This window comes from Prenolepis imparis, unplaced genomic scaffold (assembly GCF_030444845.1).
Source record: "Prenolepis imparis isolate NDT839.2.m4 unplaced genomic scaffold, iyPreImpa1.0 SCAF_5, whole genome shotgun sequence".
Lineage (NCBI taxonomy): Eukaryota > Metazoa > Arthropoda > Insecta > Hymenoptera > Formicidae > Prenolepis > Prenolepis imparis.
The window spans coordinates 10,874,369-10,891,387 of NW_028141163.1; the positions used below are offsets into that span (position 1 = coordinate 10,874,369).

At 33.6% G+C, this 17,019-nt stretch overlaps 1 protein-coding gene across 8 annotated transcripts in view; it reads right to left on the reverse strand.

The window, feature by feature from the left end:
• The window catches only part of Raskol (Ras GTPase-activating protein raskol), a 370,271-nt gene that overhangs the window by 155,228 nt on the left and 198,024 nt on the right, over positions 1 to 17,019 (reverse strand). For 5 of the 8 annotated variants that reach the window (XM_083037555.1, XM_083037557.1, XM_083037554.1 and 2 more), the window contains 2 exons: positions 6,078 to 6,119; positions 329 to 515 (listed from right to left, as the gene is read on the reverse strand). In XM_083037555.1, the coding sequence (XP_082893681.1) occupies positions 329 to 515; positions 6,078 to 6,119 (229 nt within the window). Of the gene's footprint in view, positions 1 to 328; positions 516 to 2,891; positions 3,142 to 6,077; positions 6,120 to 17,019 lie in introns of those variants that run through there. The other 3 variants (XM_083037556.1, XM_083037552.1, XM_083037559.1) reach the window with 2 other exon arrangements.

A 17,019-nucleotide genomic window follows, 5' to 3' on the forward strand; every position in this document is an offset into this window, starting at 1 on the left:
AATCATTCTTTAAGAAAATATTCTAAAAGATATATTTAGATACAAAATGTTTATAGAAGTGTGATACCTAATAATTATATAAAATATATTATATAAAATCAGGCTCTTTTCAAAAATGTGTTAGCGAAACGATTAGAAAATTTATACAATTACTACATAAATATTAGAAACTTATGAGAGAAAAGTCGACGTCAAATTTCATATTGTAGATATCTCTGACAGCGTAAGATGCAATTTCGATCGGATAACAGACGAGGATGAAAAATACAGAGCTGTTCGCGTGGAAATGGGACACATTTTGATCATCTTGTGATTGATTTGTACTTACCTATTGGAGAAGCGGTGTTGGCCTCCCGAAGGCTGACAGTTTCCGGTTCGATGGCCGCCTCGTCCTCTTCGATCAGCGGCGGCGGCGGTGCCAATGGACGCGTCTCGTATCCCCAGTATTGCCGAAAAGCACGTGCTCCGCCGTCCAGACGAACGCGTGGCAGCTCGACGAACATCGCGTCGCCCAACTGAAAGTAAAAGGCCGCCCGCCGCCGTTAAATTCGGAGTCGTCGCGAAGAACAAGTTTTAATGAACAATAATAACCGTGCCAGAGTGATTACGTTCCAAAGGATTTATTTCGAGAATACGCCGTTTCGTCTCATTAATGAGAACAAACAGAGTCATTCTGATAAAAGAAATGCGTGGAGATACGCTTAGCTAAGTACAAACACACTGCAAGAATTTAAACACGGTTAATTACGAATTTTTTATACGACTAAAACGTAGCAAGGTATCATTATTTCAGCTGATTGTAAAATGATGTAACTGTGATGAATTGATACGATTACTCAATGATTTCAATTTTTCCATGATATAAATATATTTACCGATAAATTATTTTAATATCGCTAGTTAATCAAAGGATCAGTATTAAAAATAATCGACCAAACTAGCACAAACTTTTACACTTTATCAAAAGTTACGACGTTTCGACCATATGGTTATGGTCCTTTCCAAGTATACACTAAAATAATACAATTAATAAACTTATATTTCTAAACGGTTTGAATAAAGATAGTAATATGCATAGATTAAATTGGATATAAAAAGAGTATATACGTTATAAAATGTAAATCTTAGATAAGCATGTTCAAATAAAAATTCGCTCACATGTTGTCAACATTAAAAGGAGAGAACGTTAAGTCAGTATGAAACTTTGTCAATAACTAACTATATTAACTTAGGAAATGTGTTACACGACCTTTATTATTTTATCATAAATATTATTTAAGCTCTCCGTGTCCTTTTGAAGATTAATTGTATTCTTAAATTTTTTAATGTAAAACATTTCCGCAATTTCTCTCTTTCGCACATGTTTCTCATTATGTAATATGTTGAGTTTTGTCCAATCGAATTCATGTCCATATTTTATTTTATGTCTACTTATAACAGAGTGATTTGTTTCATGTAATTTAATATTTTTAAAATGTTCATTCGTACGAGTCCGTAAATGTCTTGTAGTTTGTCCAATTTTAATAAAGTGTAAAAGTTTGTGCTAGTTTGGTCGATTATTTTTAATACTGATCCTTTAAATATATTTACATTATAAATTTTTCCTGATTCGTTTGCTTATGAAACTACTAATTAGTATACGTGATAAAATAAATGATATGTGCATATTTTTGTGTGAGCAAAGATCATTGTAACACTTTCGTGAAGTTTAAATCTCACTTTCAAAATATAATTTATAAAATTAACACTCAGGCGAAAAAATTATCCAGAAATAAAGAAAAATATTTTGATAATTTTTCAGTTTTCAGATAGGAGTTATGCTTGAGTTAAAACGGGGTAAAACTTTTCTTCGAAATTTTTTTATATTTTGTTAAAATTCTATGAATAGAATTTAGATTTTTATAGAAAAATGTGACTCATCAAGACAATCCTGATTAAAATAAAAAAACGTTATCAATTTTCATGTGAAGGAAGTGTAAAGTTACTTCATATCTTTATGTATTTTACATTTAATCGCCGAAACTTTTCCTAAAAACTTTAAACTTTAAAAACTTTATGGAGAAGCGTCAGAAATTCTGAAAGTTAACTGCCAACTTCACAGAAGTGATTATAATGCCAATGAAACGAGCTCTACTGCATAAACATCTGGAGCGCGAAGCTCTTTTAAGGAGCAATGAAAACGGTACGGTCGAAATTTCATTAAATCGTCTTCTTAATTGAAGGCACTTGTATTTACGAACGATCATCTCATCCAAACGAGCAACGATACATTGAACAAGCGTGCTCTGTCAGACATTTCGTAAACGATCTCCCTCATTTTAATGCTTGTTATATAAAGTATAATTATAAAATATAATTATCCTAACTTTATTTTAATATAATCTTTTATATAGTACAGTGAACTCCAACTAAATATCGTGAAAAATTCCATAACGGAGAGTTTTTAATATGTCAGAAAAAAAGCAGAGATTAAAAGATAATATATGTTTATATTTATTCGTCGGTGTTTCAATTTCTATATATCATTTAAAATTCTCGAGATTTTATCTTTTTTAATTCAAATTTTTATTCCTCTCCCTTCGGAGATAATTCTTTCGATTATGAATTATATTTTTACATTTCGTACTCCTCATATCTCTTTTAAATCTTCGAATCCGTAAAAACTGTCAAATACTGCATCTTGAAATATTAAAATTCTTGAACTTTCCGATGAGGAATTTTTCAGTTAAAGTTTTTCAATTTTATTATTTCAAATCTCTCACTTTGCTTCCCTCCCACCCCTCCTTGAATTACCCGATCCCTCAGGGAATAGAAAACGAAAATATATAGCGAAAGTTTCTTCGTACAATATGCGTATGCATATTCGTTCGAATCTAAAACTAGACACTCACGTAACCGCGGATGACATCCATATCTTAACAAATTCGCATCATCCAATTAAACGCGTCACCCATGATGTCATCGTACGATAACCTAGCGCACACTTGCAAACGTCATTTATCATCAGTTGCATTGATAAACTGCCTATGAGATTATATCCCGACTATTGTAACCGAGACGCGCGCGAATCGTTTCTGAACGATGCTTATTGGATCTTACTACTAGCACTAGCTTTCGCGAAAAGGCGAGACTCGCGAGACAGAGGTCGGAGTTATTTGGAACGGAGCCGGATGATGACTGGAGCGTGTCTGGTGGTTTTATCTTGGAATATCGTCGATTGACCTGACGACAGGCTGACGTCACTAATTAAAGCTCGTTAAACGGGGAGAACGAAATCCGAGAGTCAGTAGATCATTCCTTTTTTGTTTTTCTCCGCCAGTAATTCCTATCCCTTCTTCGTTTTCCCATACGCATATTATTGTTAATTTAGACTTGTTTGACCGAAATATCCAGCATTCATGCTGCTAATTCTCGAATCGTTGAAATTTTTTGAAGAATTTATTAAGTTGAATTATACTTTCTAATTTATGAAATTTCTATCAAAATAAAACACTTATCTTGCATATACGTAGTGCATATGACAAGGAACTGATTAAATGAATTATTGTGCATCGGTCAGTTAATTAATTTATATCTGATAACTGTAACGAAACTTTCCTTCCAGGTTTCGCGATTATTATGCTCTTCCTTATTCCTGTTCCCTTCGATAACTTTCTATGAAAAGTACTAAGCATATTCTATTACAATTGAATTATCAATTCTACTTATACATGAATTATTATTCGAGAATAAACAATTGATTAAAGATTAATGACAGCAGATTCTTGTTGCTGCGTGAAGAATATTAAATCATCAAAATAAAAAAGCGTACGCCTTTAAAAATATCGAGATTAAAAAAAGATAAAAATATAAACTATAAAAAAATATTTAAAAAACACTACATTATTTTTTCTAGAAAAAAAAATATATATACATTTCCTATAAGAATATTAAATAAAGAAAGGATACATTTAACTGCTTTGATCATCGGATCAACGCAACATTGCTAATAAATACCGATAAATTCCAACGTCAGCAAACGTTACATCTCACATTACATCATTAATATTAAATCCGAAATAAAAACCAGACGAGCTGCCATTTACTTCAATCACATCAGAATTCATTAAAACTATCGCATTCGATGTCGTTAACCGGCTGCTGCTCACTTCGCCGACGCGGACACGTGTCGGCTAATGTGAACAAATTCAATGGCGAAATTTCATTTTCGGGCCGACCAATTAAAGAAGAGGGGAAGCGCTCGCGATCGAACCGCGCAACTGCAATTGCAGTTAGGTGCGTTAGGTGCAATTACCAGGTCGGCGCGAATGAATGTGTCCAATTAAGCGCGAGGAACGATCAATCTCAAAGAGCGTCGTCGACCAATCAACAATCCACGACAGCGCCAATTAGTAATCGCTTTTTTTTTTTTTTCGAACCATTCGCACGTGATTCCCGTTTCATCGCTCGAATTGCACTTCAGGTAACATAATTGAGCCTACTTGTCAAACGCAAACATAATTGAGCTATGAATTCTTGCGTTTTCAAAGATCTTTATTAGCGAGAAATAACATCTCACACGAGATATCCGGATTAAGTTTTTGTATAAGTATAATAAAATTACAGAGAAGAGATTTATTTGCATATTTGAAAATAAAGTTAACCAAATAAAATTTCTGGAGAAGAAAAAATGTGAGCGAACTAATGATTTTTTTTTGTTTTTAAGAAGCAAAAGAAAGTTGCCAAATTCTCGTGTTAACTTTCGTAAAAAAAATTAAATTAAATTCGCTAATTACAAATAAAAACTATTTATAATATGTCAGAAATCTTATTATATTAATATTATTATTGAATTACATCAATATTATTATTGACTTATACAATATTATTATTGCATTATATCAATATCCAGAGCGGCTATTCGATATCATATTTAATATTGGCCTACACGTGACATAGATATCAAAATGTTTTGTGTGATTATGTGTGCGAATGCCGTGCTCGCGCTTATTTATCGTTCGTTCACGTCCCATTTATTGACGACAACAATAGTAATGCAATTCCTAGAGAGATAAACAGAGTTGGCCATTAAACCTCTCACGATCGAATCGTCGCTCGACGGCGAAATGCACAGACAAAGAAAAGGGCTACGTGCGTGGAAAGGAAATTGCGACTGATTCTACGACGAAACTAAACACATACACGAAGGACGAAGACAAGACGGAAGACAAACCGGTCATCTGGGATAAAATGCAATTGTATTATTGAGACACGCGAGTCCTAGGAAACGACGATGCGCGACGAAAACACGCAACAGTATACCATGGATCTGAACGGAACATTAATCGAACGGGAAATTCGATTCTTCGATTCTTAACAAAGAAATTTCAATAAACATATGCAGATCATGCCAATTATATTTACTATAATATATAATATTATTATATATGTATAATAATATACATATATAATATTATATATAATTATAAATAATTATAAATACAATTATAAATATAATAATGTATAATGTACACAAATAATAAATAAATGTTACAATATGTATCTTATATTTTTTTTAAATCAAGAAATGCTGACAGCAAAACAAACTATAGCTGCTACGCTCTATAAGACACTGAAGAGCATAAAATCATTGTTGTTATTCATGTCGCAAGACAAATCTGCTGATTTAATTCAATCCGATTCAAACATCTTTTGTTTGCCCCGTCTCTTTCTTCTTTCACCGTCCTGTTCTTTTCGCGTCGTCTTATCGTGAATTTAAAAGCAACAAACAATTAATTTTGTCCTTTAATTCGCAAAGGAATCAAAGCGAAAATATGAAAGCAAGGAGGCTCGAATTAATCTTCGTATTACACTGCGAAGCACAAATCCAACGCGTGCACGTTCCTTTGTGTGCAAACATCAGACATAGACTAATCAAACCCTTTGCAAGATATGGAAAAATTTAAGAGTATGAAGAGATAAAAAAGGCAGAGCAAAAACAGCTATGACACACGAACGAGACGGAACATCGATGTATTAGGGAATGACACCAGACACCAAGGCATTAGCAGAAGATAGAAAAGAAAAAAGAAACAAACCTTGTTGTGCGACTTGAACATACAGGCGGTCCCGGCGAATAGCTGCATCCAAAGGAAAGATACAAATCGATTACTAATCGCATCCCCTTTTTGTCTCGTCAAAAAATCCAGAGAGATCAATTTATATCGCCAGATCTTTCTGAATTGATTTTTGTATATATTTTAAGAAAAACTATATTTTATTAGAATCAATATAATCATTGGAAAGTTATTAAATATATTAATGAAAGAAATAAAAAAAATATTTTTATATTCGAGATAATTAAAAACGCAGAATTGTTATAGTGTTGTGATGAATTGCAAATTATAATTCTGTATAGTTTTATATAAATTACGCCAAATATCTAATTTGTAATTGAATTATTCGCAAATATTAATTGCGCATTATATTTGCGAAATTATCGATTTCTGTCCTCGATATAATAAGGACGCTATGATATAAGAAACATATAATTATGTGTATAAATTTATATATATAGGTATATAAATTAATGAAAAAATTTTGCCGCGTTCAATATACACATACATCAATAATTATCAAATAAATAAACCTTATTACTACAAGATTTTATTCATACAATATCTATACACACGTATTAGTCCCGCAATCAAAATATTATTTAAATATCATATATTTTAAACTAATTTATGCTTCAATAATTAGAATTATAAATTAATTTTTTTCCGGAGAAAGAAAATTGTCTCAGAGAAACGTTTGAAAAGTGCATCGGATGCTGCATCGCGAACGTTTTGTGAAAAAGCGCGGGTGACGACAAGAAACCTTGGTACAACGATAACTGAGCGCCAAGACTGTTATAAATGAGAAGAGGGATCATGAATAAAAAAAAAAAATATGCGCCCCGTTGCCTCGAAAATGAATTATAACCGCCTTGCGAAATTCCTCTTTCACGCCTTCATTAACCCTTTCGTTCTTGCGCGCAGACACACGTACGTCCAGCGAAATTCATTTGACGTGTGTGCTATGAATGCGCATATTCTCTGCTACGCTATGAAAACGCGGGGTACACGCGCAGTCCGACATTAATCGCTAACCTTTAATTCGACGCAATAAAACACATTGAAGCGCGCGATTTAATGCATCGCCGGCGACGCGCCAAAGGCGAAAAAGTATTACTACATCTTAAGCGCATCTACCGTCGGCGTTAGTACAGTGCGCTCTTAGCAATGAAAGCTTTAAGAATCATTATAATTAACCGCCCACCCGTATCTCGTAATTTATAGTTCGCAAAGTCATTGTCCCTCTGCCTACATTCTTCTACAGACCTTAGAAGAAAAATCTGCTTTTATACGACGAGTCTGATTCATTTCTGTAAAGAGTGCCCACACAATATAAAAAATATTCTTTTTATTCTTACTATCCAAAAAAATGTGTAGTATTTTTTAAATATTTTAATATTCTTTATATTTACTTAAAAAAATAAGTAATGATATAAATTTAATTATCAGTTAATATAATGAAATGTTGGTATACAATTAATTATGTATTATGTATTATCAATTTTATTATGCATTATTGTAAAGTCAATAACCTTGGAATTATCTCTTGTATAATTTTGTGCAACTATTCGCATTTATAGAAAACGACAGCCTTGTCTTGGATTACGAAACTTGATTGATTTTCGAAACGAGAACCGACTCAGTATGAGTCTCAAAGATTTGATACAAAGTGATCTTCGTAGAGGCGTGCTTTTAAATCGTCTTTGATCCATATGATTGACCAGTCTAGACTCGATTATGAGCGTGTCACGTATGACCTCTTTTCCTTGGTTATCGATCTAGCGGTAATATTATTGAAATCGATTCACGTCCCAGAAGTGTCTCTCACAATCAGTCTAGATAATAATGCAGACATGCGTCCTTATGTCGTTTTAGGCTTTCTTGCCGGTCTACTGTCTACTTCTTCGCCGTCATTTCTGACGTTGACTAATTGAAAAAGTTTCCTCAAGTAACGAATCTCATGACGACAAGAAGGCAATTGGAAGAAAAATGTTTTGCAAAATTTTGATGCGAGCCACTTGACAGAATAATGCTCAGCACTTAACAGAATAATGTTTACTAAACGAGATTAAAGTAAAAGGATCTGATAATAATAAACTTTTTCTTGCGTAATTTATGTCATTAAAATAAAAAAAAAATATAAGTTTGAGAAACAGAGAGGGGGGAGAGAAAACAACGACTTTCCAACTCGAAACGAAGTGAAAAGTTCGCTGTTTATGTATTTACCGAGAGCTTTCATGTACACCATATGACGAACCCAGTGAAAAGAGAGCTTTTGAGAGGAATAGACACAAAGCGCGACAAAGAGAGAAAAAAAGAGGGATGTAGAAATTCCTAACGAGGAGCCACTTTCAACTGCTCGGAGATGTGGAGCAACTAGTGAATATCTCGAGCTTGTGCGACTTTCTAAATAAAGCCAATAAACAAGTACAGTATCGAACGATAACACAAGGACACGTCTCTTTATACAATATACATATTCTCTTTATGAGCGGAGTATAACTGAGAGACCTCTCTAAGCAACAAATATTACATTACATTACAAATACATTTTTTACAGATTATTAACTTTTTCGTTATTTATATTTTCTTTAGTTATTTTAGCTAGTTTCTTATTTTATATATTAATTACTTTAACTTTAAAATATCTAAATTAAAATCTTAGACTTTTTGTCAATTTAAAAAATGCCACTAAAATATCATTTATATATGCGTATATATTGAATTATACATAAATATCGATACCTAAAAATTAATTCGCATGGGATAAAAAATTAAATTAGTACTCTTTTGTGAATTGATAATATATTCGTGTCATCTTTGCTAGCTCGAGATAACAGTCGAGCTGACGAGGTTTTTTATCCGATGCGATGGTCGTTTACCAAAATCCACGCCTGCTGAGGGCAAGTCTCATTAAAAAGTGCTGCGAGCTACTACGAATTTCTAAAGAGCTGCTTCAAGTATCAAAAAATGGAACAAGAGTCGAGAGGTTGTCGGCCTCATCATTTTTCCTAGTGCGTCTGCATGTTTAAAACAGATCCATTCTTTTTTTAGCAGAAACTTAGAAAAGAAAAACGAGAAAAATGTTCAAAATTTTATTACTAAAAAAAATAAAAATAAAAAATAAAAATTTAGCTACAATAAAGCACTGTAAGATCTCGCAGCTAATTTGACATTTCTCTTGTCAAAAGTTCCGGACGCAATAATAGCATTCCAAAAAAATATAACGAAAATTACTTTATCCATTCAATATATTATACCTTCGGCAAAATAAATGTGTCAAATGCTGCTATAGGCGACTTTTGCGATGACGTTACAACGTCAAACAGAGAGGGAAAAAATACTCTTTCACCGCGAATAGAATACCGACCTTCCTATCAGCCCGATAATATCCCATCCGGCTTATTTTTACCCCTCTCGATGCTCGAGGCAGGCCTTATATAAATGCACCCCATTGCGCGCTACCGTTCCTTCTCTCTATATAAGCGCCCCCTCGATCCTCGAGCCACGAAATATCGTGACCTTCTGATCTCCGGCGGTCTCTCGCGCCCGCGTCTGGTTTAAGCTTCGTTTCGACTGTATATTCTCTTTGGTACACATTGCCGGCATTAAGCCGAATAGATTATTGCGTGCGGAGGCAGCGTTCTATCCCATTCGAGGTTCGCTCTTTCAGAGAGATCGGTGGATTTAATGTTCTTAATAATACATTCCGCCGGTGAATAATATAGCAATGAGATTACGAGGCTGAATCGTTTAATCAGCAACGGATGGCAGACACACGCGCATACAAATCTGAAGCATTATAATAATATTACGAACGATAAAATAGTGCGAAATAATATTGCGGATAAATTTTAATTACATTGCTCCGGCGTAATTCGACGAATGATCGCGCGATGATTAAATGATCCTTTGAAACACACGGTTTAATCGCAAAAATTAATTATGCGATAATGTTTAATAATTTTGCGTTGCGAGACAGATAATATTTTGAAAAATTTGCCTGGTTAAAAGCCAAGCCAAGTTCCGCTCGTCCATGAATAATGTATGCAACGTGTGTGTTACGTTTCCGTGTGTCCTAAAATTATCCCGTACGACATGCAAATTGCACATCTGTGATTTTCGCAGATTATACAGGTCCTCGGGAGTCGGTTGATTTTTTAAGTACGCATAGCTACTTGCGGAACGCGGGGGATTTTGTAGCTTAATTTAGTAAAGGCTTTTGTGCCTTGTATTTGCTCTCGCAAGAAAATTCTCTCTCTTTTGATTCTAATCCAAATCTCCTTAGGAAAACCCTTAATACGAGATAATACTTTAACGAATCTTTTCCCTTTTCCCGGTGTGTGCTATAAAATCTGTGAATCTACCTTTATGCAGAAATTCCACTTACACTTCTTTCGTTCTCACGATATAAAATAGCTTTGTAGAAATTATGACAAAAGAGATTTTATATAAAAAGATTATATATGTACAATACATCTAATATATCTTGAAATATAAATCATAGAAAAATATATAAAAGTATCTTCTTTATGATGAAAAAAAAAAACGCATATATAGGTTCATTCTCTTCTACATTTCTCAAATTAACGCTTTCACAAATATAGTATACCATATAATTGATGTCTATGTTTTATATTTATTTTACGTTAAAAAATAATTAAAAAATAAAATAAAAATTGAGTAAATATTAAAATAATGTATAAAATAATATATAATAATATTTATAAATATATAATACAATATATTATTTAATATAGTATTTAATATATATTATTTAATATATTATTTAATATAGTATTTAATATATAATATATTATTTAATATATTATTTAATATAGTATTTAATATATAATAAATTATTTAATATATTATTTAATACCTTATTTTAATTACACACACATATACATGTACAACCTTGCGTACAAGTGAAGACTAAAGTGTAGTGAAAACTTACTTTACTTCTTAACAATAAACCGCTATGACAGACACCATCTTTCGGCAATATTACGCCAAGGCAAGCAGAGCAATGAAGAAACCATTATTCTCGTCGCATGAAAACTATAAGGCAGAATATGGCAGTAGACGGAGGAGGGGGGGTGGTCAATATTTCACACTATCGCGCAATGCCTCAATTACAATTTATAATGAGTTTTCGTCCCCCTTAATTACAGACGACATCCTCATCCGAAAATTACTTGGAGGCCGAAGTTAAACAAGCTTTCCAGATTTACAAGCCTTTCCTCTGACAGTTATCTGCCTCTCTCTCTTTCTCTTCTCTCTCTTTCTCTCTTACTATCGAGGTCCGACGAATTTCTGGGCTCCGCCCTCTCTCAGGGGTAATTCTGGCAGTAAGAGAAGCTCGGAGGCGATACGAAAGGGCGAAGTCGATTTATCTAGCGGGGAGTCGAGGAGGTCCTTAGTCCCGAATCCTCCTAGGATCCCTTTCACGAGGTACAAGATACGTATAAGGCACGTAGTCTCGGATAGTCTACGCCGAGGAAGCCCGAGAAAAATCCCCTCCGCTGAAAATACGTCCCCGTACTTTCTCCGCGATCCTATAAACCTTCGCTTCGGAAAAAAGGGGAGCGCAAACGGTCGATAAGGGATGACAGGACGAACAAACGTTTTTTTCCGACTCCACCGATTCTACCGACTCCATGAGTCGACGAGATCATTCTTTCGCGGAGAAAGAGACAGACGATCGGGCTGAAACGATTCTGATACCTCATTGATCAGTTCGTGCGTGTAAGAAAATAAGATGCCTCGAAGAAACGAAGATCAAAAAGTGTCGCAGACGATGCTCGGTATCACATCCGGGTTATAAGAACAGCTCCCGAAGGAAAAATTCAATAACACGGCAAACGGACACAAGAGGCAAACAATTTGGAGAGCAAAATAAAGAAAGGAATATACATATCTGCGTGCGTGTGAATAATTTTCTTCGTGACTTTCATTAAGAGAATTAAAAATTCAAGATTTTATTGATAACACAAAGAGAGAATAATTTTCATAATTATCTTGCTTATAATGAAATATATGCACCCCATCATATAACACAAACTTGAGATATTATTATAAAATATTAAGAGGCGGTTCATTACAGTAGATGCAACTTAAAAAAATTGAGAAAGAGTCGTACTTGCATAAAACTCGTAACATATATAATGTTAAATATACATATATACCGTTAACAACAAAATAATTATGCAACATCTGTACGAAATAATCTTCGATATTAATTATACTAACATATTTTTAATCGATATGTAACAAATTAAATATCATAAAAAATCATTTACAAATATCAATTTAGAGCAGTCAATTTTCGTCAATTAATTTCTCTCCCAAAAGATCTAATTATATATTTTTAAAAATAAAAAAACATCAGAAAGAAATCAAATGCGATGGTATATAAATAAGAAAAGACGTAAATCGCGAATAATAAAAAGAAAAATAGATAAGCTTGAAAATTACTTCGACCACGTCAAAGGAACAGAATCTCTTTAAAATTGGCAGGACCAAATGGATAGAATTAAATCACATTTAAATATTTAATATTCATTTGGTGATAATTTATAAAAATAGTAACTAATAAAAATAATTTTGTATTTTGTGTCATTTAAAAAAAACGATGGCGCTACTAACTTTATTAAGCTGGCCAGATAAAATCAAAATAAAACAAAAAGAAAAAGAAACAAGATTAGAGATGGAAAGAACTGAATTTGCACTAATTACAGCTAAAAATAATTTCGTATTTTGTGCGAAAAAAAAAGGAAAAAAAATGCACAGATACACTGGCATCAAACTGATATAAAAAAGGACATAAAAAAATTTTTTCAATAAAATAATCACAAAATTAAGAGCATCCATTAATCACATAACATTATTTCTAGTCAAGTCAAAAAGTTCTACAAGTATTAATTGTTTCTATAAATGATTAATAAAGAAACTATTTACAGAATGGTTAATAAAGAAACTATTTACAATTTCTCCTCCCGCACGAAAAATACGAAATTATGTTTAGTGGTACAAATTAATACAAATTCAATCCTTTTCATTGTTAGTCATTATATACGTAATACTTACGTATATAATATGAGGATTTTGTAGCTTAATTTAGTAAATCTCCTCTTTTGATTCTAATCCAAAAATCTCCTTAGGAAACCCTTAACATGAGATAATACTTTAACGAACCTTTCCTTTTTTCGGCATGAAATCTTTTTATATATAAATACCATCAATGTCGATATATAGCCATTTCATTTTTTTTTTTTCCTTTTGTTTTGATGTGAGCCTGTTAGCTTAATATAAAAGTAGCAGCGACACGGTTCTTTTTGGAATGATACAAAGTACAAAATTATTTTTGCTAATACAAATTAGTATAAAATGAGTACTAAATGTCCCAATGGACTCCGATTTGTGATTCTGCCTATTTAGTCCTGCCAACTTCAAAGAGACAGGAACAGAGACGCCTTTAATCGCGAATATTTCATTCCTCTCACGTTTAAACGAGATCTCATAAACGAGACGAAAGGAAAACGAGAAGTGGAAGAACGGAAAGTAAAAGAGAGCGAAAGGGGAAGAAAGGCGGCGACTTAATACACAAAAGCGCTCCGGTTGACCTCCGGGGAATGATTCTATATAGATGGGGTTGCGTTTTCTTTCTCGCGTATATTGTACGTGACGAATGCAAGAACGCGCAAAATTTGCAGGATTTTCCAAGTGGAAATTGCGGCGAGAAAGATGAATCGAAATGTATTTTCACGCAGGAATATCGCGATTTTGTTGATTTGGATAGCATCGTCGATTAATTAATTAACGAAACGTTACGTAATGATTAGAAGAAGCCTGCACGCTCGAAAACAAAAACGATATATTATGCTCGTCAAATATCTTAAAGGGACGAATTAATGAAAAAATCATATTATGTCAAATTATCAAGAGATTATTTATTAAAAAATTAAATTAAACAATATATTTACTACATCTACAAAACTTGTGATTTGCAGGAATTGGAGTATTTTAAAGAACAAAAAATTAATATCATAGCAAAAGAAAATACTAACTTTCTCGTATCAGCAGAGTACGGAATTTTTTTGAAGAAATTTCTTGTTACACATATAGTTAATCACCGATTGTTTAAAAAAAAATGTATTTGCAAGATAAAAGATGATGTAATGTAAAACAAGCACTTTAGGGGCTCAAAGACAGAGAGACGCGATTGGTTTGCGTAGATGAGAGGCAAGGAAGATATCCTTGGATGCATCAAGGGAGCCATTATCGAGGGATGAAAGCATCGTGAGGGTGCGCGCTATCTTTCGAGACACCCTGTGCATAATTTATCGCCAGAATGAATCAGGTTTGGTCGTGCGTATCGAGTTTAACTGCGATGCATAAATCGAGGCAAATATGAACGATAATAATAATATGCCATCGTCGAATCTACGGTAAGAGAAAAGATGTAAATGCATTACCGGGAAAATATTCAAGTAGCACCGCGGTAAAAGGTGGCGGAATTAAAATAATCGGCAAAAGAAGGGTCTCTGTCAGTCTTCTATAGACGAGCTTAAAAAAAGTGCTTCCTATAAAATATATATTTCGATGTAGAAAGAATAAATTACATTAAAATTCAGTCGAACTACATTAACGTAATTAAAGTTTGAATTGTATTAAGAAAATAATTAATTAACAGAAAGTGTTCGCAATATATGCATCGACTTAAAGCACTCGGTAGATTAAGCATACATATAGCCTCCCCGCTCACGTTACCGTAGTTAATACTCCCGTTCGCGTTCGCTTACCCTAATCTGCGTTACTTACATCTCCGTTGTTTCGTGTTACACGAGGAGCGCGGTACCTACGCAACTTATGACCGTAGAGTCGGTGCTAATGGACCCCGACCAAAGCGACGAAATTCTTTGCTTTTTATATGAGCAGCCGTGTTTCCGGAACGGGCAGCGAGGATCGTAATAAAACACCGTAACAAAAGCGCAAGAATCGCGACGAGGCTCCAAAAGTATTTCGAAATTCAGTCGACATGTCAAAAGGCGGAGAAGACCGGTTTCGTAACCAAATTTTTATTCTACTTATATTTTATTTTATGGTTACCATAAAAATCAAATATCCAAATTCTGTAGAAAGAGTAATTATTTCTCATCTCATTTTGTGCTTCCGTTAATGTAATATTAAAGATAAAAATTATCCTGATTATTAGAATTACAATACTTGTTACAATTGATCTCGACACTTGTCAAGTGAATTTCATTTTTCATCTTAATATCTTTTCATGATAAAATCGCGTCTCATCTCGATACTTATAGCTACAAAAATATTAGCTTTCAATAATTTCGTCACTGTGACGTCTCTCTATCTTCCGGAAGACTCGGGTCACAGACTTAAAAAAACACCTTCAATGGCCGTTAACCCTGTTCCTCTGAGCTGGCCTTAGCGACAAATAACGAAGCAGGGTCCTGGATCCCTTGAATGTGATTACACGTTGAAGGAAGGAAGGGACAAGACAGAGAGAGAGAGGGTGGGAGGGAAAAGGGAGGAGGGCTGGGCGCTTGTCTTGATTTAGTAATAACAAGGCACGGTAGTGGAGATGTGCGACTCACTAGATGAAGTTCGCCGACAAAGACAGCAACAGACGGAAGGGAGACGAGACGCGACGCGAGATGAGAAAGCAAGTTCTCAAAGTAAGGAACTGAGTACACGATGAAGGTACTAATCAGGGTCTCGCGTCTGTTTCGCAATGCGAGAAATGTCGGGAGAGCTATTCCTGCGACAAACTGCTACGCCAAATCTACCGAAATCTTCACGAGTCAAGTCGCGCATTTGAATGATAATTTAGTCAGTTCGCTAGCTTCAAGTTCGTATCCATTCTCTCATCCGTTGTGTATCGTAATAGAGATTTTATATATATTTCGTAGATAATCGCTCACAAAGTGAGAAATACGGGTAAAATATGCAAACTAATCTTCTAGGGCTTCTATAATTAAAAATAAATAAAATAAACTTAAAAATAATTACAAATAAATAATTATTTCACATTAAATGTTCGATTTAACAAAGAAAAATTTTTGTTCAACAGATTCAAAAATTTTGCGACGCAGATGCAAAATAGCTAAGTTAAAAAAAAAATCTTTAAGATAACGCTGATAATTTTAAAAATATTTTTAAAATATATTAAAAATATTTAACTAAGATTTTTAAAACAAATCTCGCGAATGAAGTAAATTTGTATGGCAACTCTGAGAAGATAGACTGTATAGAATCTATATCGATATATTTATTTTAAAAAATGAATGTTGTATGGAAAAATTTATGAGTAGAATCGTAAATAATACTGATAGCATAAGATTAAAAAGCATGATAGTTTAGATTATGAAAATACAATATTTGTGAAAGTAAGTTCATTCGGCAACATAATTAGAATTAACTATAATCCGATATCGCGAGAGTTTCTCGAGTTAAAGGCCAACTGGATTTACAAGGACTTCTGACTGTACGAGAAGGCAGTGCTTGAGAGAACGGTCGATTGAATGGATTTAGACGACAAGTTCCGGTTCCTCGTTATATAGTGACGACAAAGTACCACACAGTTTCGTACAATGTCGCATTGCTCTTACAATCGCGTCTCAGTTCGATCTTTGATTACCAAACCGGAATTGTATATCAATTATTGCCGATTTCAAAGTATATTGTCGAAGGCAACAAGAAAAGCTGCGATTGAAAACCGATCATTCATTGTAGTCGCGAATTTATTTCCTCTGCGTTAATCTTCAAAAATTCATGCGGACTGCTAATTGCAAAAAAATTTTGTTAAAATAGAAAAAAATAAAAAACATTTTGAAACAATTATACACAATACGAAGCAAATCCTTAACAAAAAGTCGATTAAATAAAATTTTAAATGTACTTA